Genomic DNA, 21,293 nt, shown 5'->3' on the forward strand with positions numbered 1-21,293 from the left:
ATAGGGTCATGAACAAAAGAAATAACAACACTGATATTTTGTCAATATGTTAGTTTATGTTTACACACATGTACATTCAGCTATGTTACAAAGATGGTACTCCACACGTCATATGAGCTGTGGTCTCTGAGGCATACAGAGATTGTAGTGAGAATTCACCTCCCAGAAATCTGGACCCTTCCAGCCACACCATCCCTGAAACACAACCATCAGAATGATGTAATAATTTGTAGGCACAGGCCACCAGTACTCATGGTTAGATGATTGGAATGGAACAGGTAGTTACACTCCCATGATTTGGCTGATTGTGTATCATTGCATTCCAACAGTGTGGGGTTGCTCATGATATCTACCACTGGTTTGTCTGGCCCAGAATGGATTACCTACAAGCTGCCATGACTGGAATATTGGTGAATGCAGTTTTCAACAACATTCACTCTCAGTACTCGTTGCAAGCAGATGACTTTTTTTTTTCAAAATAATTCTGCCGAGGTGCAGCTGGCTTCTTGAATCACTGATAGTGATGTGCACATAGAATTTATATATAACATTTTTTATTAATGGTCTATATTACATTTTTTATTAATGGTCTATATTACTTCCGGGAGACAAAATAAAAATAAATATTTTTATGTTTTGTTTTTTTTCGGCTGCATTTTAGTTGGCCTGTGAAACAAAAAATATAAAATTGTGTGCCTAAGATAGCTTTGTGAAACAGAGCGCTGTACATTACTGTTTGATGTTGAACCTTAGTGTTGGGGTACAAACTGATTTCTGAAATCACCTGTATAACTTGCCGACTTGACAATAGACTGTCATAACTCATTAAGATAGCTTTGTATGGCACCCCAGATATCGAGACAACCACTTTTGTCACATCTCACAAGAAGCATGTCTGAACATTTTGTGGGGTTCACAAATTGTCATGTGCGACCTATACTGACCTTATCCAAGATGACCTTCAGGTCTTCTGACTCTGTGTAGTGGGGGTCCAGGATGAGGAAGCGAATGTTGCCTGTTACTTCATCAAAGTCCACCCCCAGGATGGTATGAGCCAAGACACCTCCACCTGAACAGAGAGCATTTTCAGCTATTGGATGCTACAGTCAGTACATCTACTGCAGAAAGGACTTTCTTCACCAAGTGCTTATAATGTCCCTGCAACTGTTCAATCTTTATCATTAAAGTGAGAATATACATATAAAACAACCCAAGATACATCCTATAAAAATGAGAAAAACAGTATGAAGCTGGTGTCTTACAACGCACATGTAGCAGGGTGTACAGGATGTAATGAACTGAATATAATCAGGTGGTTGAGGAACACAAGTTCAATTCATTAAATACTGTACACTGGACTATTAACACGTGACAAATGTATCATTACGAGACCACAAGTTAGAGACAAAAGTAGTAGGTGAAATATTTTATGTTACAATATTGTGTGTGTCTTTCATGTGACCACATTGTTGAACTGCGAACAGGTTTAATTGTTACATGACAAGCAAGTGATGTCTTGCTTACACCATATTCCTCCATCACCTTGAATACATATGGCTACTATGCTACTAAGTTGTTACTGTTTGCGTGAACATTGTTCAAACCCTATCACTGCCTGACATTGAGGCAGGCCCTTGAATTGTTGGCACATATGCCACAAAGCGGCATAATATATTCCTGGGTAAGAACCTAGTGTATACAAACCAATGAGGGATGAGATGAAATGGGGTTTAACGTCACGTCCAAGATTTTTGCACTTAAATAGCAACGTGTGTGTGTGTGTGGCTGCTTGTACTAGTCCGGACTGATGCCAATTTATAGTGCTAGCTCACTGAGATACCATGCTGCAGTTTAACATGAATAACCCACTAAGACAAAGAATACTGACTCCGAGCAGACCAGTCCTTGTTTTAGCCCCTTAATGCTGAGCGCAAGACAGGGTAACAACAAGTACCATCTTTTAACGTCTTTTGGTATGACGCGGTTGGGGATCGAACCCCGGACCTTCCCTCTCTCCGTGCGGACACTCTACCACTAGGCCACGGAGGGGGTCTACAAACCAATGAAGTACTGACTATACTATATGTGTACCGGTATATTACATCGATTCCAATTGCGATGTTCATGATATCAATCACTGGATTATCTGGTCCAGACTCAAATATTTACAGACACTGTCATATAGCTGGAATACTGCTGAGTGTGGCGTTAAACAACAATCAGATCAGTATATTATATGTTGTAGCAGAATCATGAGGGGTATGTAGGGTTTTAAGCATTGCACGTTAGGCTTAATACCACAAGCCTAAGGGACTGCTATAAAACCTAACTCAGGAAGCATAAAACCCCTTGTACCCCTCGTGATCCTGCTACAACAAATTTATCTTTCCGACATGCCTTAATATAACAATGTTAAAGAATTAAAAGAAATTCAAAATTGATAAAAAACAGCTGTTTGAACGAGCTGAAGTTAACTTGTGCTATGTCACATGACTTTCATTTACTCAGAAAAAGCGTGCAGCTTTTTGCTTCGTAGCAGGGTATATGGGTTTTAATTCTGCCTCTCAGAAATCCACGTGCAACCTGTCTTGTTTGAGGTGGGGGTATAAGGGATTTATTCTCCCACTGAGAAATTCATTTCCCTCCAAGGCTGGATACACAGTATTTTATCAAGATCACATGGACCAATCAGATCTCGTCATTCTGACATGGAGGTATGATAAATTACCATATGGGTTTTTACAAGCCTAATCAAACAGTTACATTTCCAAAGTGAAGAGTGTCCTACCAATCATGATCGGAGTGCCCTGATGAGTGAAGTGTGATGCCAGTTCTCTCCCTTTACCAGCCAGGTCCCCGCCACTGCTAACGTTCATAATCTTGCATGTGACCTGCAATGATAGGGCAGAAACAAAGATCATTACGCTTGTGACGAGAGTTACATCATGACTTTGCAATCATCTTAGTCCATCAATTTCTGACAGTCTCCCTCCGAACAGTACTAAGAGGGGAAATGACAGGCAAGAGCAGGTCAAATAGTGATAGCTGTTACTTGTAGGGATGCAAAAGAACTTGAAGCACTTACTTGCCTGAATACATGGAATAATGACAACATAAGGACTACCTCTAACAAACCTCTAAAACAGCATTAACATCCAGGGATAACAATGTTTTGAGGGTTTTTTAAATACAGAAAGTTAACTGGGGGTCGTGGGAAGTATGTGATCAATTTGCATATTGTAATGGCATGTCACGCAAAAGTGACCCTTGTCATAACAAAAAACTTATGAATTCCACAAATCTGCTGAAAAGACTTACTCGAGGTGGTGGGCTAGTGACAATTTGCATCCCTGAGCTGCTGATGTTTGCATCAAGCGAAGGCGGATTTTGAAACCATTCAATAATAACCATACTACAATCATATACCACACAGTACACTGTAAATATTGCACTACTATTAGAATAGTTGTAAACTATACTACTGCATGACAAGTACAGCTGACTGTCATGACCTACCCCAATCAACTGATCCAGACAGTACCCAACTTCAAGTGAGCCAATCCACTTCCGACTCCCAACAAATGACTTTTCCTTGTCACCAATATCAACCAGGGCCTGAAACATGAGGGTGTATGAAACATATATCAGACTACCTTTGTGATACGGCTTAGCAGGAAATGTTACCCTATTTTGCATCCAAAACAAGACGCCCATATTGTCTAATATTTTGATCTAAAATGTGCATTTTTTTATTTTTTGTTTTCATTTGTTCGATGTTTTACACCGCACTCAGCAATATTCCAGCTATATGACGACGGTCTGTAAATAATTGAATTTGGACCAGACAATCCAGTGCCTGACATCATGAGCATCGATCCACGCAATTGGCATATTATGACATGCATCAACCAGATCAGCGAGTCTGACCACCCATTCCTGTTAGTCACCTCTTACAACAAGCACAATCACCTTTCACAGCAATCATGGGTTGCTGAAGGCCTATTCTTCCCCGGATCTTCATGGGTCGCTAATTTTGCTATATGCTCCAGGTAAGCTGCATATCTGCGTAAAATACGCATCAGAAATGCAGAAATACGCAGTAAAATAATATCAAAGCGTATCAAATATGCAACGAACATTACAGATACGCTACAATAATGAAACTTGTGCATATCATCAAAATATTGTGAAGTAACCCTGCGTATTCGATCGGCAAATCAGCAACTTATTTTGAAATTATGAACGGGCATTCCGTCAACCTTGCCAAACTCCATGATGACAGTTACATCATGATCATTTGCCAACACACTTTCTTGTGGAAGTATCTTGGTATTTGAGTCCTATAAAGCTCTCGAACCCACACGACACCAGTTTGCAGGGACTAGAGAAATAGTGTTTTTAAATTTGTAACTTAAATACCCACATGTGTAAAAACTTGTGGGTAACAGAAATTTGAATACCCAGATAGAATTACTGATACATGTACCCAGTGATTTTAAAATGCATGGGTAAAATACCCACAACACCAAAAGCTTATCTGGAGCTCTGTTTCTGAGGCACCTTCATCATTCAATCCCTGAAATTAATTACTCCATATTGATAGGTTTACCTAGGAGAGAATGTTCATTGGAAGTACACAGTTTTACAGTAAGTCAAACTGTGAAACCTCATTAACTTAAAATAATAGGGACTATTGAAAATATATCAACTTATTGAATTCTGATATTAAACCATGGTGCTATAAATATTGATTCACAAGGGCCATAGTCATAAATAATGTAGGGTCAGCTTGCTCTATTAAAGTGAACAAGTGACACTGCTTTCAACAGTATTTAAGTTATATCACTGCATTTCCGCTTATTGTTGGGGAGAGCTTGAAGTAATGCAGGTATTAGACTTTCACCAATTTGGCAAAACCCTTGAGCTTGGGAATGGTGCCCACAAATCAAGAAACATAATCATTCCACATTTAGGTCGTCTTCCCGAGGCAAGGGAGTTAACTGACTATAAAAGTCCAGTTTCCACCCATGCCGAACTAGGCTGGTATTATGGAGTTACATTTTGGCTGGACTAATGAGTCTATGCATAGTCCAATCAAAATCGCGCACCGAAATCGAAATCCGGTTCGTAAACTGTCGTGCAGATTTCGGTTGATTGTAGGATTTGCAAAGCATGTGCACCGCCAACTCATTGTCAGCAGATATTTTCCAAATCTTTTCATGTTTTTAATCAAGGTACTCACGTGTTTTTGATGCACTTTGCGATGTAAGACCCGTTTTCTCACAATATAGATCTTGATTATCAATCAGATCGTCTTGTTTGAAGCAAATGCAAGTGATACGAGAGGTGGAATCTGATTGGTCCATAGGAGAGGCTTAGAAGAGACATAACTGATAATAGCCACTGGTGGCTCAATGATCGAGCCCAGTAATTCCAGCCTAGTTTGGCAAGGGTGGAAACTGGACTTTAAAAGCCAGTTAACTCTCTTGCCTCGGGAAGATGCATTCAGGTTTCTAAAGGATGCAACTCTGCACTGCAAATTGTTGCACCATAAACGACCGGCCACCTGTTCCCCACCTAACAGAGCTCCATTTATGAATGATATACAGAGGTACCGAGTCCTGAATACAGTGTTCCCTACCTGCTGTATTTCTTTGTGGGTGGGGATAGATTTGTCTGTGTAACCTTGGAAACGGAACCAGGACACCAGTGTCTGGAGAGAGCGGTACGCACATCCCCACTGGTTGTCGTTGAAGCGGTCCTGCATGTAGTGATGGTAGCTGTATGTCCCCTCCACCAGGTACTGAGTTCCAACTCCTAAAACAGTCACACAGCATTCTGCTCAGATTTGAAAAATTAAAACACAGGAATTTGGCAAAAAGCTATTGATGACCTTCTATCGTTCAATAGAACTCAAATAGCAAACTCCTTCCACTGATGACCGCCTCCGTTGTCTAGTGGTAGAGCGTCTGCCCGGAGAGCGGAAGGTCCGGGGTTCGAACCCCGGCTGCATCATACCAAAAGACGTTAAAAGATGGTACTTGTTGTTACCCTGTCTGGCGCTCGGCATTAAGGGGCTAAAACAAGGACTGGTTGTCTCAGAGTCAGTATACTGTGTCTGAGTGGGGTATTCATGTTAAACTGCAGCATGGTATCTCAGTGAGCTAGCACTATGAATCGGCATCAGTTCGGACTAGTACAAGCAGCCACACAAACACACACACGTACATGCACGTTGCTATATAAGTGCAATAATCTTGGACGTGACGTTCAACCCCATTTCACCTCACCCCACCATAACGACAGCATTGAATTACAAACTGTCATGACATGGAAGTCAATTCATTTAGAAGCTAAAATTAGTGAAGACAAAACCATATGTATTCATCAGAGTAAAAATGAGCATTCCTGATTAAATGCAATGTTTTTATACTCACCTGACGCTACACCTATAGCGTCAGCTAAGGTAAAACATATCATTTATACTTATCCTGACTCATGCTTATCTCTCTTTTTTTCCCAAAAGGTAGTGGAAACTTCTTGTGCTGTGTTCCTGGAGAACAGAGAAAACAGCTCACCCAAACGCACCCTTATTCCGCACATGCGCACCGGAACTACGTGACCAAGCCCAGTAACTCATCACTCTCTCATTTTCAATATCCATAACTACCTCCTCCCTTCCCTGCCCCACCCCTCCTCCCTCCTCCCTCCCCCCCACCGACCCATCATCCATAATAATCAAGGACCCTTAACAACGGATCCTACCTCCTGCAGGGAGGCCAGTGTGTGGGTTGAGCAAGTATCCGCCTGCTGTAGGTTGTCCGGGAAACATGTATTGGTTCGCACGTCGGAACAATGGTCTGTCTGCAGGCAACATCAGTAAGTGATGAAGATCTCGTCGCTGGCTTTCTAAACAGATAATTGAAATTGGAATTAGTGGTTTCGCTGAGGAATGCAAAATATGTCACAGTAGTAATACTTTTTTTAAATATTACACAATCATTTCCATAGCAGTCAGCTAAACCAAGTTTCCTTATACTGTATTATAATCTTGAAATTAACACGAGCGTTACCTAATTTGATGCGAAAAATGCAAGTGGTCTTTGTTCGCATTATCTAAACTTCACATTTTTGTCTCCAAATGACTTGATTAAGGTACGGATATGTATCATTCCACTGGGGATGGGTTTGGGGGGAGTCGCATTGATATTGAGTCACATTTTTGGCAAGGGGTCAGAAGTTGTATTAATTTGGAGACGAATTAATTTCGAGATTTACAGTATATCATGGTTACAGCATCTCTTATATTTTATGGGGGCATGGCAGACCCTGCTGTGCAGAGTTGCGTCCCTTGGGCACGCCAGAAACCTATGATTGTGGGTTTGAATCCCAGTTCGCCCCGATTATGTTTCTAGGTTTGTCAGCACCATACCCGTGCTCGTGGGTTTCACCGAAGTGGTAAACGTCTGAGACCTGCATCACTTCGGGCTTTCCTCCCACATTAAGCTGACACGCCGCAATATAACTGGAATAATTTTTAAAGCGGCGTTAAACATAACTCACTCACTCACTCTTTTATTTTGTTACATACAACCCAAAGAATTACTCCTTGTATCTCACAAAAACACGACACATATGATCACCAATATAGTTATGAACAAAGATTTGAAGCCACAATCAGAAGATTCTGGTACTACTAAGGGCAGAAACAAGACGCATTGTAAGACTGGGCCACCTGTATTGTATTGAGCAACAATACCGCCTCAAAGTTGTCAGCATTGTTGGAGAGGAAGGACAATCTCACCCATCTCTTCATCTGGCACTGTCCGGGGGTACACATGGGTGATGAAGCTGGGTCCGCCACCAGGTCGGAAGTGGAAGGCTTCAGGGATGTGGAACTTCTCTCCCTGCAACAGGAGCAACCACTGCTCACCAGAACGTATATCACAGTGCATCGGTGGCTTGCGAGTTTTTACTTCCCGATACAAGTATAGATCACAATCACACACTATATCAAAAAATTTCGCTATAAGAGCAGTTGTGGGAGACAACAGCCTCGGTATAACAGTGGTAACATATTACTTAATGCAATTAACACTTCACTTAAGTAAACACATAAATAATTTCAATCACTGTGCCATAAATGACACTGGCACACACTGCATTTCAAATACTATCTACACAGATGGCACACAGCTACAGAGTTACCTCCCTTCTAGTTCTAACTAAGCCGAGCAATTTGATTGGCTGTGGCTAGGCAGTATCCAATCACAACATGATTAAGTTTCTCAGCTTTGCAGTTGGGGAACAATGGCAAGATGGTGGGGCTAAAACCCCTGCATACTGCAAATCGTCAGTGTGGCAGGTATTTGGCCATCTCGTGTATAAAAAAACGCATACGCATTACAAATAGGTATGATGAGTACTGTTTTCAGCAGTTATCCCAGCCATTATTTTTACAAAGACACACGCAGTATAACAGAATTCTCATTATGCCTTTATTTACATTGGACTGACAAGATTTGGTTATCACAACCTTATTCCCCTCGGCATACCATACATTCTGTGTTCAACTAAAAAGGGGTAAATATTCCTAAGGAACCAATTTTATTAGAATTATCCAGTGTTTACAATGATGAAATTTTAAAGGTTTACCTGTTTGTACTGACAAAGACAATCTTTCATTGATTCTAGTTGGCTTTTCACAGCTGTAGTGAAGGCAGCATGCAAATTTTCTATACTTTCATCTGACTTGATGACTGATAAAACATCTAGAGGCAGCAACATCTTAACTGCTTTGAAATCTCCTGGAAAAAAATGTCAAGTAAATTGATAGCATCCACACTTATGACAAAGTTCATTTTAACTGAGACACATATTATTAGACAGTTTTTCGAAATATCCCCTGGTTGGATTAGAATAGGTCCCCAGGAGTCTGTGCTGGTCTTAAGAAGTGACCAAATGGTTGGAGTGGTCCAGCTCGGTGTCTTGGTTCATAGCAGGTCGTCATACCTGATGGTGAGGATCGCTGCTCACACTATCAATCACTGGATTGCCTGGTCCAGACAAGAATATTTACATGCTGTTGTCATATAGCTGAAATACTGCAGACTGCTTTGTTAAACACTAGCACTTTGGAAATATTCAGGGCATATCATTTTTGTATTCTAATTAGGCCATGGTACTTTTCTGTAGTACCCTCTATAACAACAACCCCTTCAGCCCTATTATACACAAGTTTGATTTTGTTTGTTTGTTGTTAAATCTGCACTCAGCATTATTCAAATCTAATGGCAGCATCTGTCTGACATGTGACCAACAATCAAGCAACAAATGAGCTGGTAAGATGACACACAATCAACCAAGACACCAAGCCTGACCACCTGATCTATTTGGTTGCCTGTTATGACCAACATTGGCTGCTAGGGTCTTTTCTAACCAGGAATCTCCACACTGCTAAACTAGTTTGAGATGCTTTGTATGATCACAAATCTGAGGTTATTCCTCACATTTCTCCTCAGCTTAAGCTGAACTCACCTATATTATGATGAACAACTGGTGCACAGCATGGTACATCCCCAGCCACCTCCTCACTCACCAACAGCAGCAGCTCGACCCCGAGAGGCCCCTGAAACAGTGGCATAGTTGATACAAGAGATGGTCTAACTGCACATCACATGCAGGTGAACACATAGAGGCCCCTGAAACAGTGACACAGTTGATACAGGAGATGGTCTAACTGCCAAATATGTAACAAGCATTGTGTTGGGTCATTATTTTCAGTACCTCTGTGCATCAACAACCTCTGACCACCCACCCAGTACTAAATGACCATCCCTAAGGTGTGGTCAGATCTTGACGCAGTGTTATTGTATCAGAGTACAAGGTCTGACTTATTCAGACTGGACATCCATACTGCGGGTCAACACACCTGGTCCTTTACTCCTCTCTTCTTACTGCGAGACACCGGCACATCATCGTCAGACTCGATGTGTTGGTACAGGACGTCACATGACTGGTCACCTGACACACCCTTCACCTCCGAGGACGTGAGCAGGATCCGTGTGTTTTTCACGGAGTACACGCATGCAGGAGACTGGAGACTGCGACACACTCGACCCATCTCACAGTTGATGGCTTGCTGCCAGTCTTCTAGGGAACAGACACACTATATTTCACTCAATGTACAACCATGACATATAGTCTGGAAGGTAATTTAAGGTACCGACGTTTACTACAATATCTGAAAAACTATTGGACCTACTCCAGTCAAAGTTGGTACGAGATTATTAAACCGTCATACATACATTACATTTAAAGACAATCAGTGCATGAATAAAAAATCTGTCTATTTAGCTATCACTATTTTTCATCAACAACCAGACCTGTTCGTCACGGGCATTCATTGTAACAGCCATCTGCATAATGCTACCCCTGCGTCACAGGGCCATATGACACAGTTGAACCAATCAACTCAACTCGAAAGGTTGCACGGGAATCACGCACGTTGAGACGCCCAAAGCTAACACCGTATTTGTGCGTGCATGATTCCCGTGCAACCTTTCGAGTTGAGAGTTTCAGATATTGTAGTAAACGTCGTTACCTTAAATTACCTTGCAGACTATACCTACAGCTCAAAAACTGAACAAACAACATAAAAGTATGGTGGACGTTATCCAAACCAAGCTGTTTCCATGGTAGAATGTGTAGGTTTGTAGATGATTCTCACATGTGGCATGTTTCCTATTACCTTTATAATCGTACATTTCCCTAACACCACCAACATTAGAATAATTGAAACTTTCAAAATAAATTGTATATTTATGTACTTATTCTATCTCACATGTGTTATCTTACACAATGAAAAATGAATGAATTTACGCTGCTTTTAGCAATATTCCAGCAATATCACGGCGGGGGACACCAGAAATGGGTTTCACACAATGTACCCATGTCGGGAATCGAACCCGGGTCTTCGGCATGACGAGCAAACACTTTAACCACTAGGATACCCGACCGCCCACACAATGAAAAGAACAGACTGATGTGTTCAGATTATAATCTATTTATTTGCGTTGTTTCTTTGTTGAACACTGCAGTCAGCAATATTCCTGTTAAATGGCTGCAGTCTGTATATAATTGAGTCTGGACCAACAAACCAGAGTTTGATATTATGAGCAAAGACAATGAAAGACAAGCCACCAAGTATGACTACCTGATCCATTATCTCACCAAATACGACAAGCATAGGTTGTCAAGGACATTTTCTAACTCGGAATCCCTATGGGGAATTATATGCATTGAACAAAAATAGGTCCTCTACTTTTTATGGCAATGTAACAGTCTAACAGCCTGTATTTCTTATGTAGGTTCAAAGTACCCTGAGTGTGTGCTTGGAAGAGTTACTTCCCTTCCCCAACAATTCTGTAACTTGTTGTAAAACAAGAAAACAGCATTATCGCTATTCCCCGCCATAGGCACATTAGAATTTTAGTTGTTCATATAGTAGTGAATATAAACTGTAAAAAAATTCACTAAGTTGAAAAGCATCGAGCGAGGACCATAACTCGAAAATAAATATGACAGGACCAATTTTCGTACTCAGTCTTGACAAGTATCTCTTAGATAAGCATGCAAACTTCAGTAGTTTCTGAGAAGACTTGTCCCCATTGCACACACTCACCATACATGAAGTAAAATTTATAAATCAAGGGCCATAACTCTCTAAAAAGAAAAATTCCGACACCAATTTTCGAACTTATTTGAGATCATGACCAGTAACATCAGTGTGTAAAATTTCATTCGTCTGACTTAATAGCTTTTGAGAATATTTGTCCCCCTTGAGAACCGGACGGATGGGCAAACTTCGTTCCTACATCCCGCCTGACGTCATGGATGTTTAAAGCCTGATAAACCCAGGTTTGGCCTAAAGCTTATCTAAGTCATATCCCTGAGTATCAAAACATATACACACTGGTACACCTGAGTTTCAAACTTTGAGTTTCAGTTGATGAAAATAAAAATAAGTAAGCATGAATTGAGCATGTTTTAATACACTTGATATTTCTTTGTAAAATATCAATATCAAACTGTTTTGACATACACTTACATATTATTCAAATCATCCTCAACCATGACACCTATGACAGCCTCACTCTGGTAACCAAGGTAACCAATCACAAAGTAGCTTGGATACTTACTTGAGCTTGAATCTATAGAGACTGTGATGGGAACATGTGCTTGCAGTCGGAACACCATGCTGCTGGCCAGCACATCGTCCCGGGTCAGACTGACCTGGCAGTCTAACACTTCCTGGTCAGTGTCCAGCAGGAGGAAGTTGTTGGTGCTGAGTTGACCAGACCCCAACTGGACATGACACACAATCAAGGGCTTTCCTCCTAGAGTCTCCTGCAAGAGTGAGTGAGTGTGAGAGTTAGTTGGGTTTAACGCCACTTTTAACAGTATTACAGTTATATGAGAGCGTGTCAGCTTAATGTGGGAGGAAAGCCCAAAGTCATGCAGGTCTCAGACTTTTATCACTTCGGTGAAACCCACGAGCATGGGTATGGTGCTGACAAACCTAGAAACATAATCGGGGTGAACCGGGATTCGTAATGCTATGGACCAACTGATCATGCAATTAGCACAACATCTGGACAACCCTCTTACATTTATCATTGCTCATAATGCTTCTAAGATACACACACAAGCTTACATCAACTGATCAATAACTGATATAGAATGGTGCTCACTAGAATCACCTTGGCTAACACTGTTAATGTCCAATATGCAACTGCTATTGTCGTATCTAGACAATAAGACCCTTAGGTAGACATTGAGTATTTCATGAGCTTCTTACTGCCAGTGAGAGGCTAATATCATCATGCTGTATTTAGCATTGCAGGCTTTTTCTCCCAATAAGAAATTGTGCAAAATGTTTATAAAGAAACAGCCAAGATGGTGAGAAGAGTGAGTGAGTTGGGTTTAACACCGCTTTTAACATTATTCCAGTTATATCACAGCGTGTCAGCTTAATGTGGAAGGAAATCCCAAAGTGATGCAGGTCTCAGACGTTTACCACTTCGGTGAAACCCACGAGCACGGTTATGGTGCTGACAAACCCACAATCATAGGTTTCAGGCATGTCCAAGGTACGCAACTCTGCACAGCGAATCGCGGCGCTTTCGACAACTGGGCCATCCGTGCCCCCTGATGGTGAGAAGAACTCTTTGGTATAGAACTGGGTAGCAAACTGCATGCATTCAGTACATTATCTAAAGTAGCATTAGCACTGAGCTGTAGAATTATATATGTCTGACTTTTTGAAACTGAGCCTGTGGTGAATAAAAAGGCCATGACAGATTGCTTGCTCTCTGTAGATGACACAGTGAAGAAATACTTGTGTAAGAATTGACGTGGGTCTGGGCTATGCATAACAAATACCTTGACTACTTCCCTGTACATTTGAATTAATGGCTTCTTTTACACCTTTTTCTTTTATAAGTTCAATCAAGATGAACATTTATGTACTGCTGTCATGCGCAGAAAGGGAATTCCAGTGATGTATTAAGGTCACCGGTTACCATGGTTACTTTCGGACTTCCAACAAATTGGTATGGTTTGACAGCGATATGTTGTTTCCACTTTCATTGGTTATTTGGGACATGAGGGAAAAACAAGTACAATTTTTAAAGCTTCCCCTAAATGTTTTTGTATTGGAGTTCCAACTCTCAGAACGTCAATAAAAAATACGGAGATTGGTCCATGACAAACTGCCACTTGTGACTCAAAATTCCTCCTGTACTCTGAACAGATCCTAAGTCCATGTTTTCAGTATTCTCACCTTACACATGTGGTCAGATTTACTAAACTCACTTTTTTCTGACTGTAACTGACGAGATTCAACAATGACATCACATCCTATCAACTTCATCACTGTTTCATTGACAAAATCCAGGGAATGCTAGACGTTCATTTGAAAAAAAAACAAATGTCTTCTGACACTGACATGACATCCTTCTGGTGATTGGCACCATAGAGAAGTGAACCTAGGTGGCATTAAGATAGAAGGCAACTCTGTATAACTATGATATATGATCTGTCCATGCTACAAACATGCCAATAATGTCACAATAAATCCATGCACACTCTATGTATGATATTGAAATGTAAAATATGATGGAATAAAAAACAACAACAACAAAAGACCATTAAGATAGAGGCTCCACTCGGGGGAAGTAACTTTTAGTCTATATTTCTTTAGACACAAATCAACAGTACAGCACTGAGCAGCATTACCAGGAGCTTGTTGGAGATATGTGCCTGGACAGCTGCCCTTGTGTTGGCTGGTCCAGCCTCTGTATCAGTCACAACGATCACACCACACAATTCAAGACCTGTGCAACATACAACAGCGAGAATAGGTCTAAGATGATAGTAACACAACCATCTTATATATCATAAATGAAAACAATCCCTTCCCTAAGTTAAAAAAAATTGCCTAATGGCAATTAAAATGGTGACAGTTGGTAAGACTTAAACGATTTTTTAAAATATTATTGCTTTGTTTATCATGTTTAACAACCATTGTTTAAGATATTATACATGATAAACAATGTTGTTAGTTTAAACAAATATGAAACTAATCTTACTATGAAAATGAAATATTACAAGCAAGTCAATGCAGCCTGAAAAGTGTCATAAGGTTTGGACTTAGAAAACTCAGAAGTGTACGCAATTCTATATTCACTTGGCAGCTATTATTCTTCAGAAATCCCCCCATGTTATAAGGTACCTTGACGACGAAAAAGGTAGGTAGATCATGTATATACGTAGATGTTTCTGACATCATTACCTCCCGGAAGAAGTTGCTGTGATCGTCTTGTTGTATCGGTCACAACCTTTTCATCACTTGCTCCGCAATATGTACTAAATAAAGCTTCTACAGCAGATTCATTTTGGCGTCCAACGATAAACCCATGAAATCCCTTGTGTTTCCATGATGCTCCTCGTAGAAGCTTGAAATACAGGGTAAAAAAGACATATTACTAAACATGACAAAAGCGGCAGGAATGCAATGTACCGGACACCTTCCACCATTTTGGTAAGTGATGTGCACAAGCTCATTCCTCTGACGGATGTCATTGATGAGGTTGTCGCACTCCATGATCGTACTTCTATTTCGAGTACTTTTTTTATGTTGATGTCCCATTTTCAACATTTATGCATCGCTTTGATCTCCAATTTCAAGGTTTAATCATATTAAACCATACAAATGCAAGCAGGGTATTTCGAGTTTTATCACCCTATTTTTTAAATAGTGATGCTGTCGCGTGCGGCTTTATTAGTAGCATCAAACAAACATGGCGAATAGGTGTCCAGTATAATGCATGTGTACCAAAAAAAGCATAAATATATCAATAGCAGAAACTGGCATAGCATGTCATGGAATGATACAAAATGGAATCTGAAAACATGGTTAAGTGTAGTACAACAAGATTCTGGGGTAGAATAGGTCATCGGCAACTCATACTTGCCATAAAAGGCGACTAAGCTTGTTGTAAAAGGCGCCTAACTGCATCGGGTGGTCAGGTTTGCTGACTTGGTTGATGCATGTCATCTATCCCATCTGCGTGGATCGATGTTCATGATGTCAATCACTGGATTGTCTGGTCGATACTCGATTATTTTACAGATCATATAGCTGGAATATTGCTGTGTGCGGCGTTCAACAACAAACCAACCAACCAACTCTATACCAATAATCCCTTCAGCCCTATTATACACAAGTTTGATTTGTTCGTTTGTTGTTAACTCGGCACTCAGCATTATTCCAATCTAATGGCAGCATCTGTCTGACATGTGACCAACAATCAAGCAATGAATGAGCTGGTAAGATGACACACAATCAGCCAAGACACCAAGCCTGACCAAACAACAAACAAACAGTACAATAGCAAACCTTATTTGCTTTCAACTATTGAAGCCTTAGTTAACCAGGCTGGGAGTTAAACACAAAGCGGTTGAAAGCAACAACTTGTCAAGCCGATTGAATGTGGCATGAACAATTATACGCAAAAAAGAAGTAAAGGTAAGACTTCCGCCTGGTATCCCCACTCAAAAATATTAATAATTAAAAGGATTGATCGATAATGCATACATATATAACATTTGGAGGGGGGATACGGGCGGATGTCCTTCCGAAACATCCAATATAATTGATCGATAATGCATACATATATAACATTTGGAAGGGGGGTACGGGTGGACGTCCTTCCGAAACATCCAATGGCCCCTATCTCGAGTTCGTTTTCTACCATACAATGATAACTTTTGCGTTTCCTGTCAGATCAAAAACACAAAATCAAAACAATCCATATGTTTTGAGTAAACTGTTATCTAACTACATGACCACATTCAGACAGTTCCTTTTCCTAGCTCCTTTTCAATACCAGGATACATAAACATCAATTTAAAAACCTAAAACGTCTTCATGACATCACGAGAAGACAAAAATGTTATTTACATTCAGTAATCTCTCTTGGACAAGTACCGAGGCAGCCATCTTTTTTAATCCACTTGTACTTCCGGCGATTTTCTCTCGTATGAATATGTAAGAAGAATTACCGGAAGTAACGCTGACATTAGTTGCAGTTTGAAAACTGTAAAAAAACTCTTACACGGTAATATACTTGATTCCAATTAGTAAATTGCCTTTTAATCTATTCCGGTATCACAAATGTGGTTACAATCTATTTTGTGTGAATGGATAAAGTGTTGATTTGGCGGAAGTCTTTGTCTACTCCTTACAGCGGAGTATGAAATAGGCCATGCGTTAAGTTTGCTTTAATGGGTGTGCCCGCAGCATTAATCAGAATCCTGATTCTGTGTCGTCTACTATTCCGGACTAATGCCGGGATTATAGTGCATGTGATTGCTTGTACTGTACTGTATGTCCAGTTCTAATGCTGATTTGTGGAATATAGTAAGCTAGAATAGCCATATTGTATCATCGACTTAATGCAAGTATTCAAGTCATGGTGTATGGTGCCGTTGTACAAAGCGGTCTTAGCGCTAAGGTAATCGTAACACCCGTACCTTAACATAGATCTTTTACAGTCTTAGCGCTAAGTTCAACCAGACTCAGATATGCTCCCTAAGTCAATATTGGGTAAGCCCACCATGTTTAATTATCCATGCTCGGCGTTTTGCGGGACCACTTCTAGATCTTCTTAGTCTACCTGATACACCAACTCTTAAGTTTCCACCGGAAATAGATCTGTGCTTGTTAAATGCAAGACGACACTAACGTGGACAGGCATCGGGAGGTGTTGCAACTCCGAAGTTTGGAAACGTTTTAGGATTTTTTACTTTTGTAAATAATTTTGGAGTCTGTTTTATATGATTAGTTAATCAGAGGTTTGAACCGCTCGAGTTGATGCGTTTACTAAAATCAGACAGAGAATTGAAATCCATGATTGATTTATATATGTTTAGAATCTTCTCCAGTCACGATATAAGGTACACCTGCTGTTGAGATATGTGCCTCTCAGTTCTTACCTAAAGATTAAAAATTAAACTTGTAAGACCATATCGAATAGTTTATCTGAAAGGGCCCACGTGGACAATAGCAATCTAAGCATTTCGACAATTGTAAATATATGTTAAAGCATAGACGTTACACTAGTCTTGCGTTACGACCTATTTGTGCACATGAGCTCCAAACAACAAACCTCCAATTGCCCATCAAAGACATTCATACAATGACACATAGCGCATTGATATTTCCTCACTGAATGGGGGTCACGGGTGGCCCAGTCACCAAGGTGCCGCAATTCGCTGTGCAGAGTTGCGTTCCTTGGGCACGCCGGAAACCTATGATTGTTGGTTCGAATCCCGGTTCGCCCCGATTATGTTTCTAGGTTTGTCAGCACCATACCCGTGCTCGTGGGTTTCACCGAAGTGGTAAACGTCTGAGACCTGCATCACTTCGGGCTTTCCTCCCACATTAAGCTGACACGCCGTGATATAACTGGAATACTGTTAAAAGCGGCGTTAAACCCAACTCACTCACTCCTCATTGAATGCCTGTACATCTTCATGAAATGTATTTATTTTATTGTAGCTCAAATATACGTCTGCGATTAACTGGTTACCACATAACCATGAACAATATATTTTATTTAGATAGTTACTTAAGCAAAATACTTAGTTCAGTTTTTAAAAAAAGGAATAACCTGTATGAACTGAATTGTCTCAATACACCAAAATAGCAATCAAACAGTAAATCATCAATTGACGACGACAGTCAAACGAACTTTCACGTCCCTCTAACCATTTTGTCAACTGTTGCGCAAATACAACGACGTGTATTATTTCAGGGTCATCCCCCGTGTGATTCCGGGTTAGACATTGTCCAAGTTTGTTGTAGGAATCAACTAAAAGGAGGACTCCACGTGACCTGACTGATGGTGTGTCATCGTGGCCGGACGTTATGGGTCATTTGCCCATGTTGTTTGTTTGTTTGTTGTTTAACGTCGCATTCACCATTCCAACTATATATAATGGCGGCCTGTAAATAATCTTGTCTTGATTAGACAATCCAGATATTGACATCATGAGCATCGATCTACCCATTTAACGATAAGTATGGGTTGCTGAAGATCTACTCTAACCCAGATCTTCACGGGTCATGATGTCTTTGGCCCCGACTCGCATATTCACAAAACGTCGTGCATGACATCAATCTTTGAAATATTGCTGAGGTATAAAATAAAAGCGAAAAAGCAATTTCTATAACCATAACAAATATCTGATAAAAGCAGATTCCATTTACGATTCCGACTATATCATAAGAATGTGTTCATGAATCACTCATATATCATTAGCATGTGTTTATGAATCACTATGAAATAGGGATGACACCAAGTGTTCGCGAAAACCTGTGACACGTGTATGAATTTTACCGAGGAGACAACCTGTCAACACTGATTTTCGCTCCAGACTTAAATTTCTCCGTCAATGTACGCCATATGCTTACTGATGAAACAGCTGGGCCCGTGACTCATAACACGGAACGCCCCACTCACAAAGAACGTGATGGAACTACACAACGAAACTGAAGCCGCCCTTATTCGATCATAAAAATGATATATAAGTGTTCTGTTTAAAAATAACATAACATAAAAAAACAGTGAAAGGAATGTATGGAAATAATGGGTTTAAAAAGGGTTGAAACTAAACTGGACAGTTCAATAAAATATAACGCGGGTGTTTGACCGCTTTCAGTGTAAATAGGTTAGGCGTAGTTTCACACACCAACAGGCCGTCGTTAACTTGTTTTTGACAGGGGGGCAAATATTTGTACAAATAACACTTGTCCCCAAACTGTATTTTCCTGATTCAAATAAAATTGTTTTTTATTTTTTTAAATCGGGGGGGGGAGGCAACTGCCCCTACCTCCGGGCTGGGTACGGCACTGCACACACACTGCATGCAAAATGTACACACGGGAGGAAGGCAATGCTCTTTCGGGAATGAGTGAGTGAATGTTGGTTAACACCGTCGTGAGCATGGAAGCCTGGACAATATAAAGCCAATGACTGGCAAGAGTCTATACAACGAGGTATTTAATATTGTAAATAGATTGCCCGTTCAAAGCAGGAACAACAGTCAGCATCTCGAAGTTGAATCATCCGGAATGAGCCACCGAGACTGACCATCCGATCCATTTTAGTTGAATTTACTGAGGACCAAGTCTACCCCGGGATCGTCACGGGAACGGTTATCGAGACGTGCTCATATAGTGAAAGTTGTCATGGACAAATATAAAGTGTGTACAGTTCATATTGATGCATGCCATCGCATCCCCATACCGTAGATCGATGCTTTTGATGCCAATCACTGGATTGTCTGGCTCCACTATTTACTGACCGCCGTCATATAACTGGAATATTGCTGAGTGTGGTGTTAAACAAATAAACAAATAAAACAGTTCATACAATTTCACAAAAGGCATACAATTGTTTATAAGACGTCTGTCTTCCTCATTTTACTGCTAAATGTCAAGTGTCGCATTATGTATGTGGTGATATTTGCGTTTGGAAAAGTTTCATTTTTGTAAAAAAGGTATTACAAGGCCACATCAATAATTTAGTTGATTTTCATCAGTGTAACGAAAAAAGGTGTGCAAGACAATGAAATGGTGTATTTCATCAATTAAATAAAGCAAAGACATATAGTGGGTGTTTTGGTAATATTCTTCGTCTGAAAGTTGGTTGGTTGGTTGGTTTGTTTAACGCCGCACCCAGCAATATTCCAGATATATGACGGCGGTCTGTAAATAATCGAGTCTGGACCAGACAATCCAGTGATTGATATCATGAGCATCGATCCACGCAATTGGGATTGATGACATGCATCAACCAAGTCAGCGAGCCTGACCACCCGATCCCGCTAGTCGCCTTTTACGACAAGCATAGTCAGCTTTTACGACAAGCATGGGTTGCTGAAGACCTAATCTACCCCGGAATCATCACGGGTCTCGTCTGTAAGTACATGGGTACAATGCAAGCATGTGAGCCGGGAAGTATGGACATCTCTATTTGTTATATTATGGCCTAATTAATAAAGATGATATATGCAATATTTAATTGCTTTCAATGTTATAATAGGTTAAGAACCACATGTCGTGTATCTGCGTTCCATGTTCCAAAGACTGGGTAAATTGTATAATCATCATTATTGATGATCCCGCTCAGACATGTTTGCTCACACACCGCTACGCCTCAGATTAATTCATGTCTATTTTTAATTCTGAAACAGTGCACAGAGTATACTCCCTGTCTGAACAGAAAGCGAGTGAGTCATGTGATGCAAGCACGGAAAAGACTTTAGGAAAGTAGGGATGCGTTCTGTGAACAACATCCTACAAGCACAGGGCCACGTATAGCCATACTATACTGACTGTACTGATTACATTCTCTTTTTTTAATGTAATCAGTACAGTCAGTATAGTATGGCTATACGTGGCCCTGTGCTACAAGTGCTACATACATGAAAATAATTCCACTGGCAAACCTGTTATTTTTATGAAAAATGTCTCAAAACGACTTTTGAAGCTGTACATAAATAAAGCTCCCACAAGATACAGTGAGTGTGTGTGACTGTGTGGGCAATGTAAAATTGTAAATTTTGACTGAACGTTGTCCTTTCTGCAAAATCTGAGGCAACATATTATTTGGACCAATCTTTATCTACAGCTGATTTCACTTTGTGCTTTAAGTGTATAAGAG

At 40.4% G+C, this 21,293-nt stretch overlaps 1 protein-coding gene across 1 annotated transcript; it reads right to left on the bottom strand.

Annotated features, from left to right (window-relative positions):
• Positions 1-54: 54 nt before the first annotated feature.
• On the bottom strand, positions 55-16,588 carry LOC139449880 (ufm1-specific protease 2-like). Its single transcript, XM_071231450.1, has 14 exons — positions 16,526-16,588; positions 14,855-15,017; positions 14,299-14,396; positions 12,201-12,408; positions 9,932-10,152; positions 9,538-9,628; positions 8,656-8,807; positions 7,805-7,907; positions 6,766-6,909; positions 5,642-5,817; positions 3,517-3,615; positions 2,789-2,891; positions 945-1,069; positions 55-195 (listed from the first exon to the last, which is right to left on the bottom strand). Exons 1-14 carry the CDS (start codon positions 16,562-16,564, stop codon positions 109-111), a joined length of 1,809 nt encoding a protein of 602 aa, XP_071087551.1. The 5' UTR covers positions 16,565-16,588; the 3' UTR covers positions 55-108.
• Between the last annotated feature and the right edge of the window lie 4,705 nt (positions 16,589-21,293).

Source organism: Haliotis cracherodii, unplaced genomic scaffold (assembly GCF_022045235.1).
Source record: "Haliotis cracherodii isolate W230 unplaced genomic scaffold, xgHalCrac1.p SCAF_8, whole genome shotgun sequence".
Classification (NCBI taxonomy): domain Eukaryota; kingdom Metazoa; phylum Mollusca; class Gastropoda; order Lepetellida; family Haliotidae; genus Haliotis; species Haliotis cracherodii.

Excerpts from the sequence above, each read along its gene's own strand:
- LOC139449880 (XM_071231450.1), bottom strand. The coding sequence starts at position 16,564 with ATGGCTGCCTCGGTACTTGTCCAAGAGAGATTACTGAAT. Across the intron at positions 8,808-9,537 it reads AGTTGTTCATCATAATATAG|GAGATTTCAAAGCAGTTAAG; the intron begins GTGAGTTCAGCT and ends ATTTTTTTCCAG. Across the intron at positions 2,892-3,516 it reads GTCTGGATCAGTTGATTGGG|GTCACATGCAAGATTATGAA; the intron begins GTAGGTCATGAC and ends CTATCATTGCAG.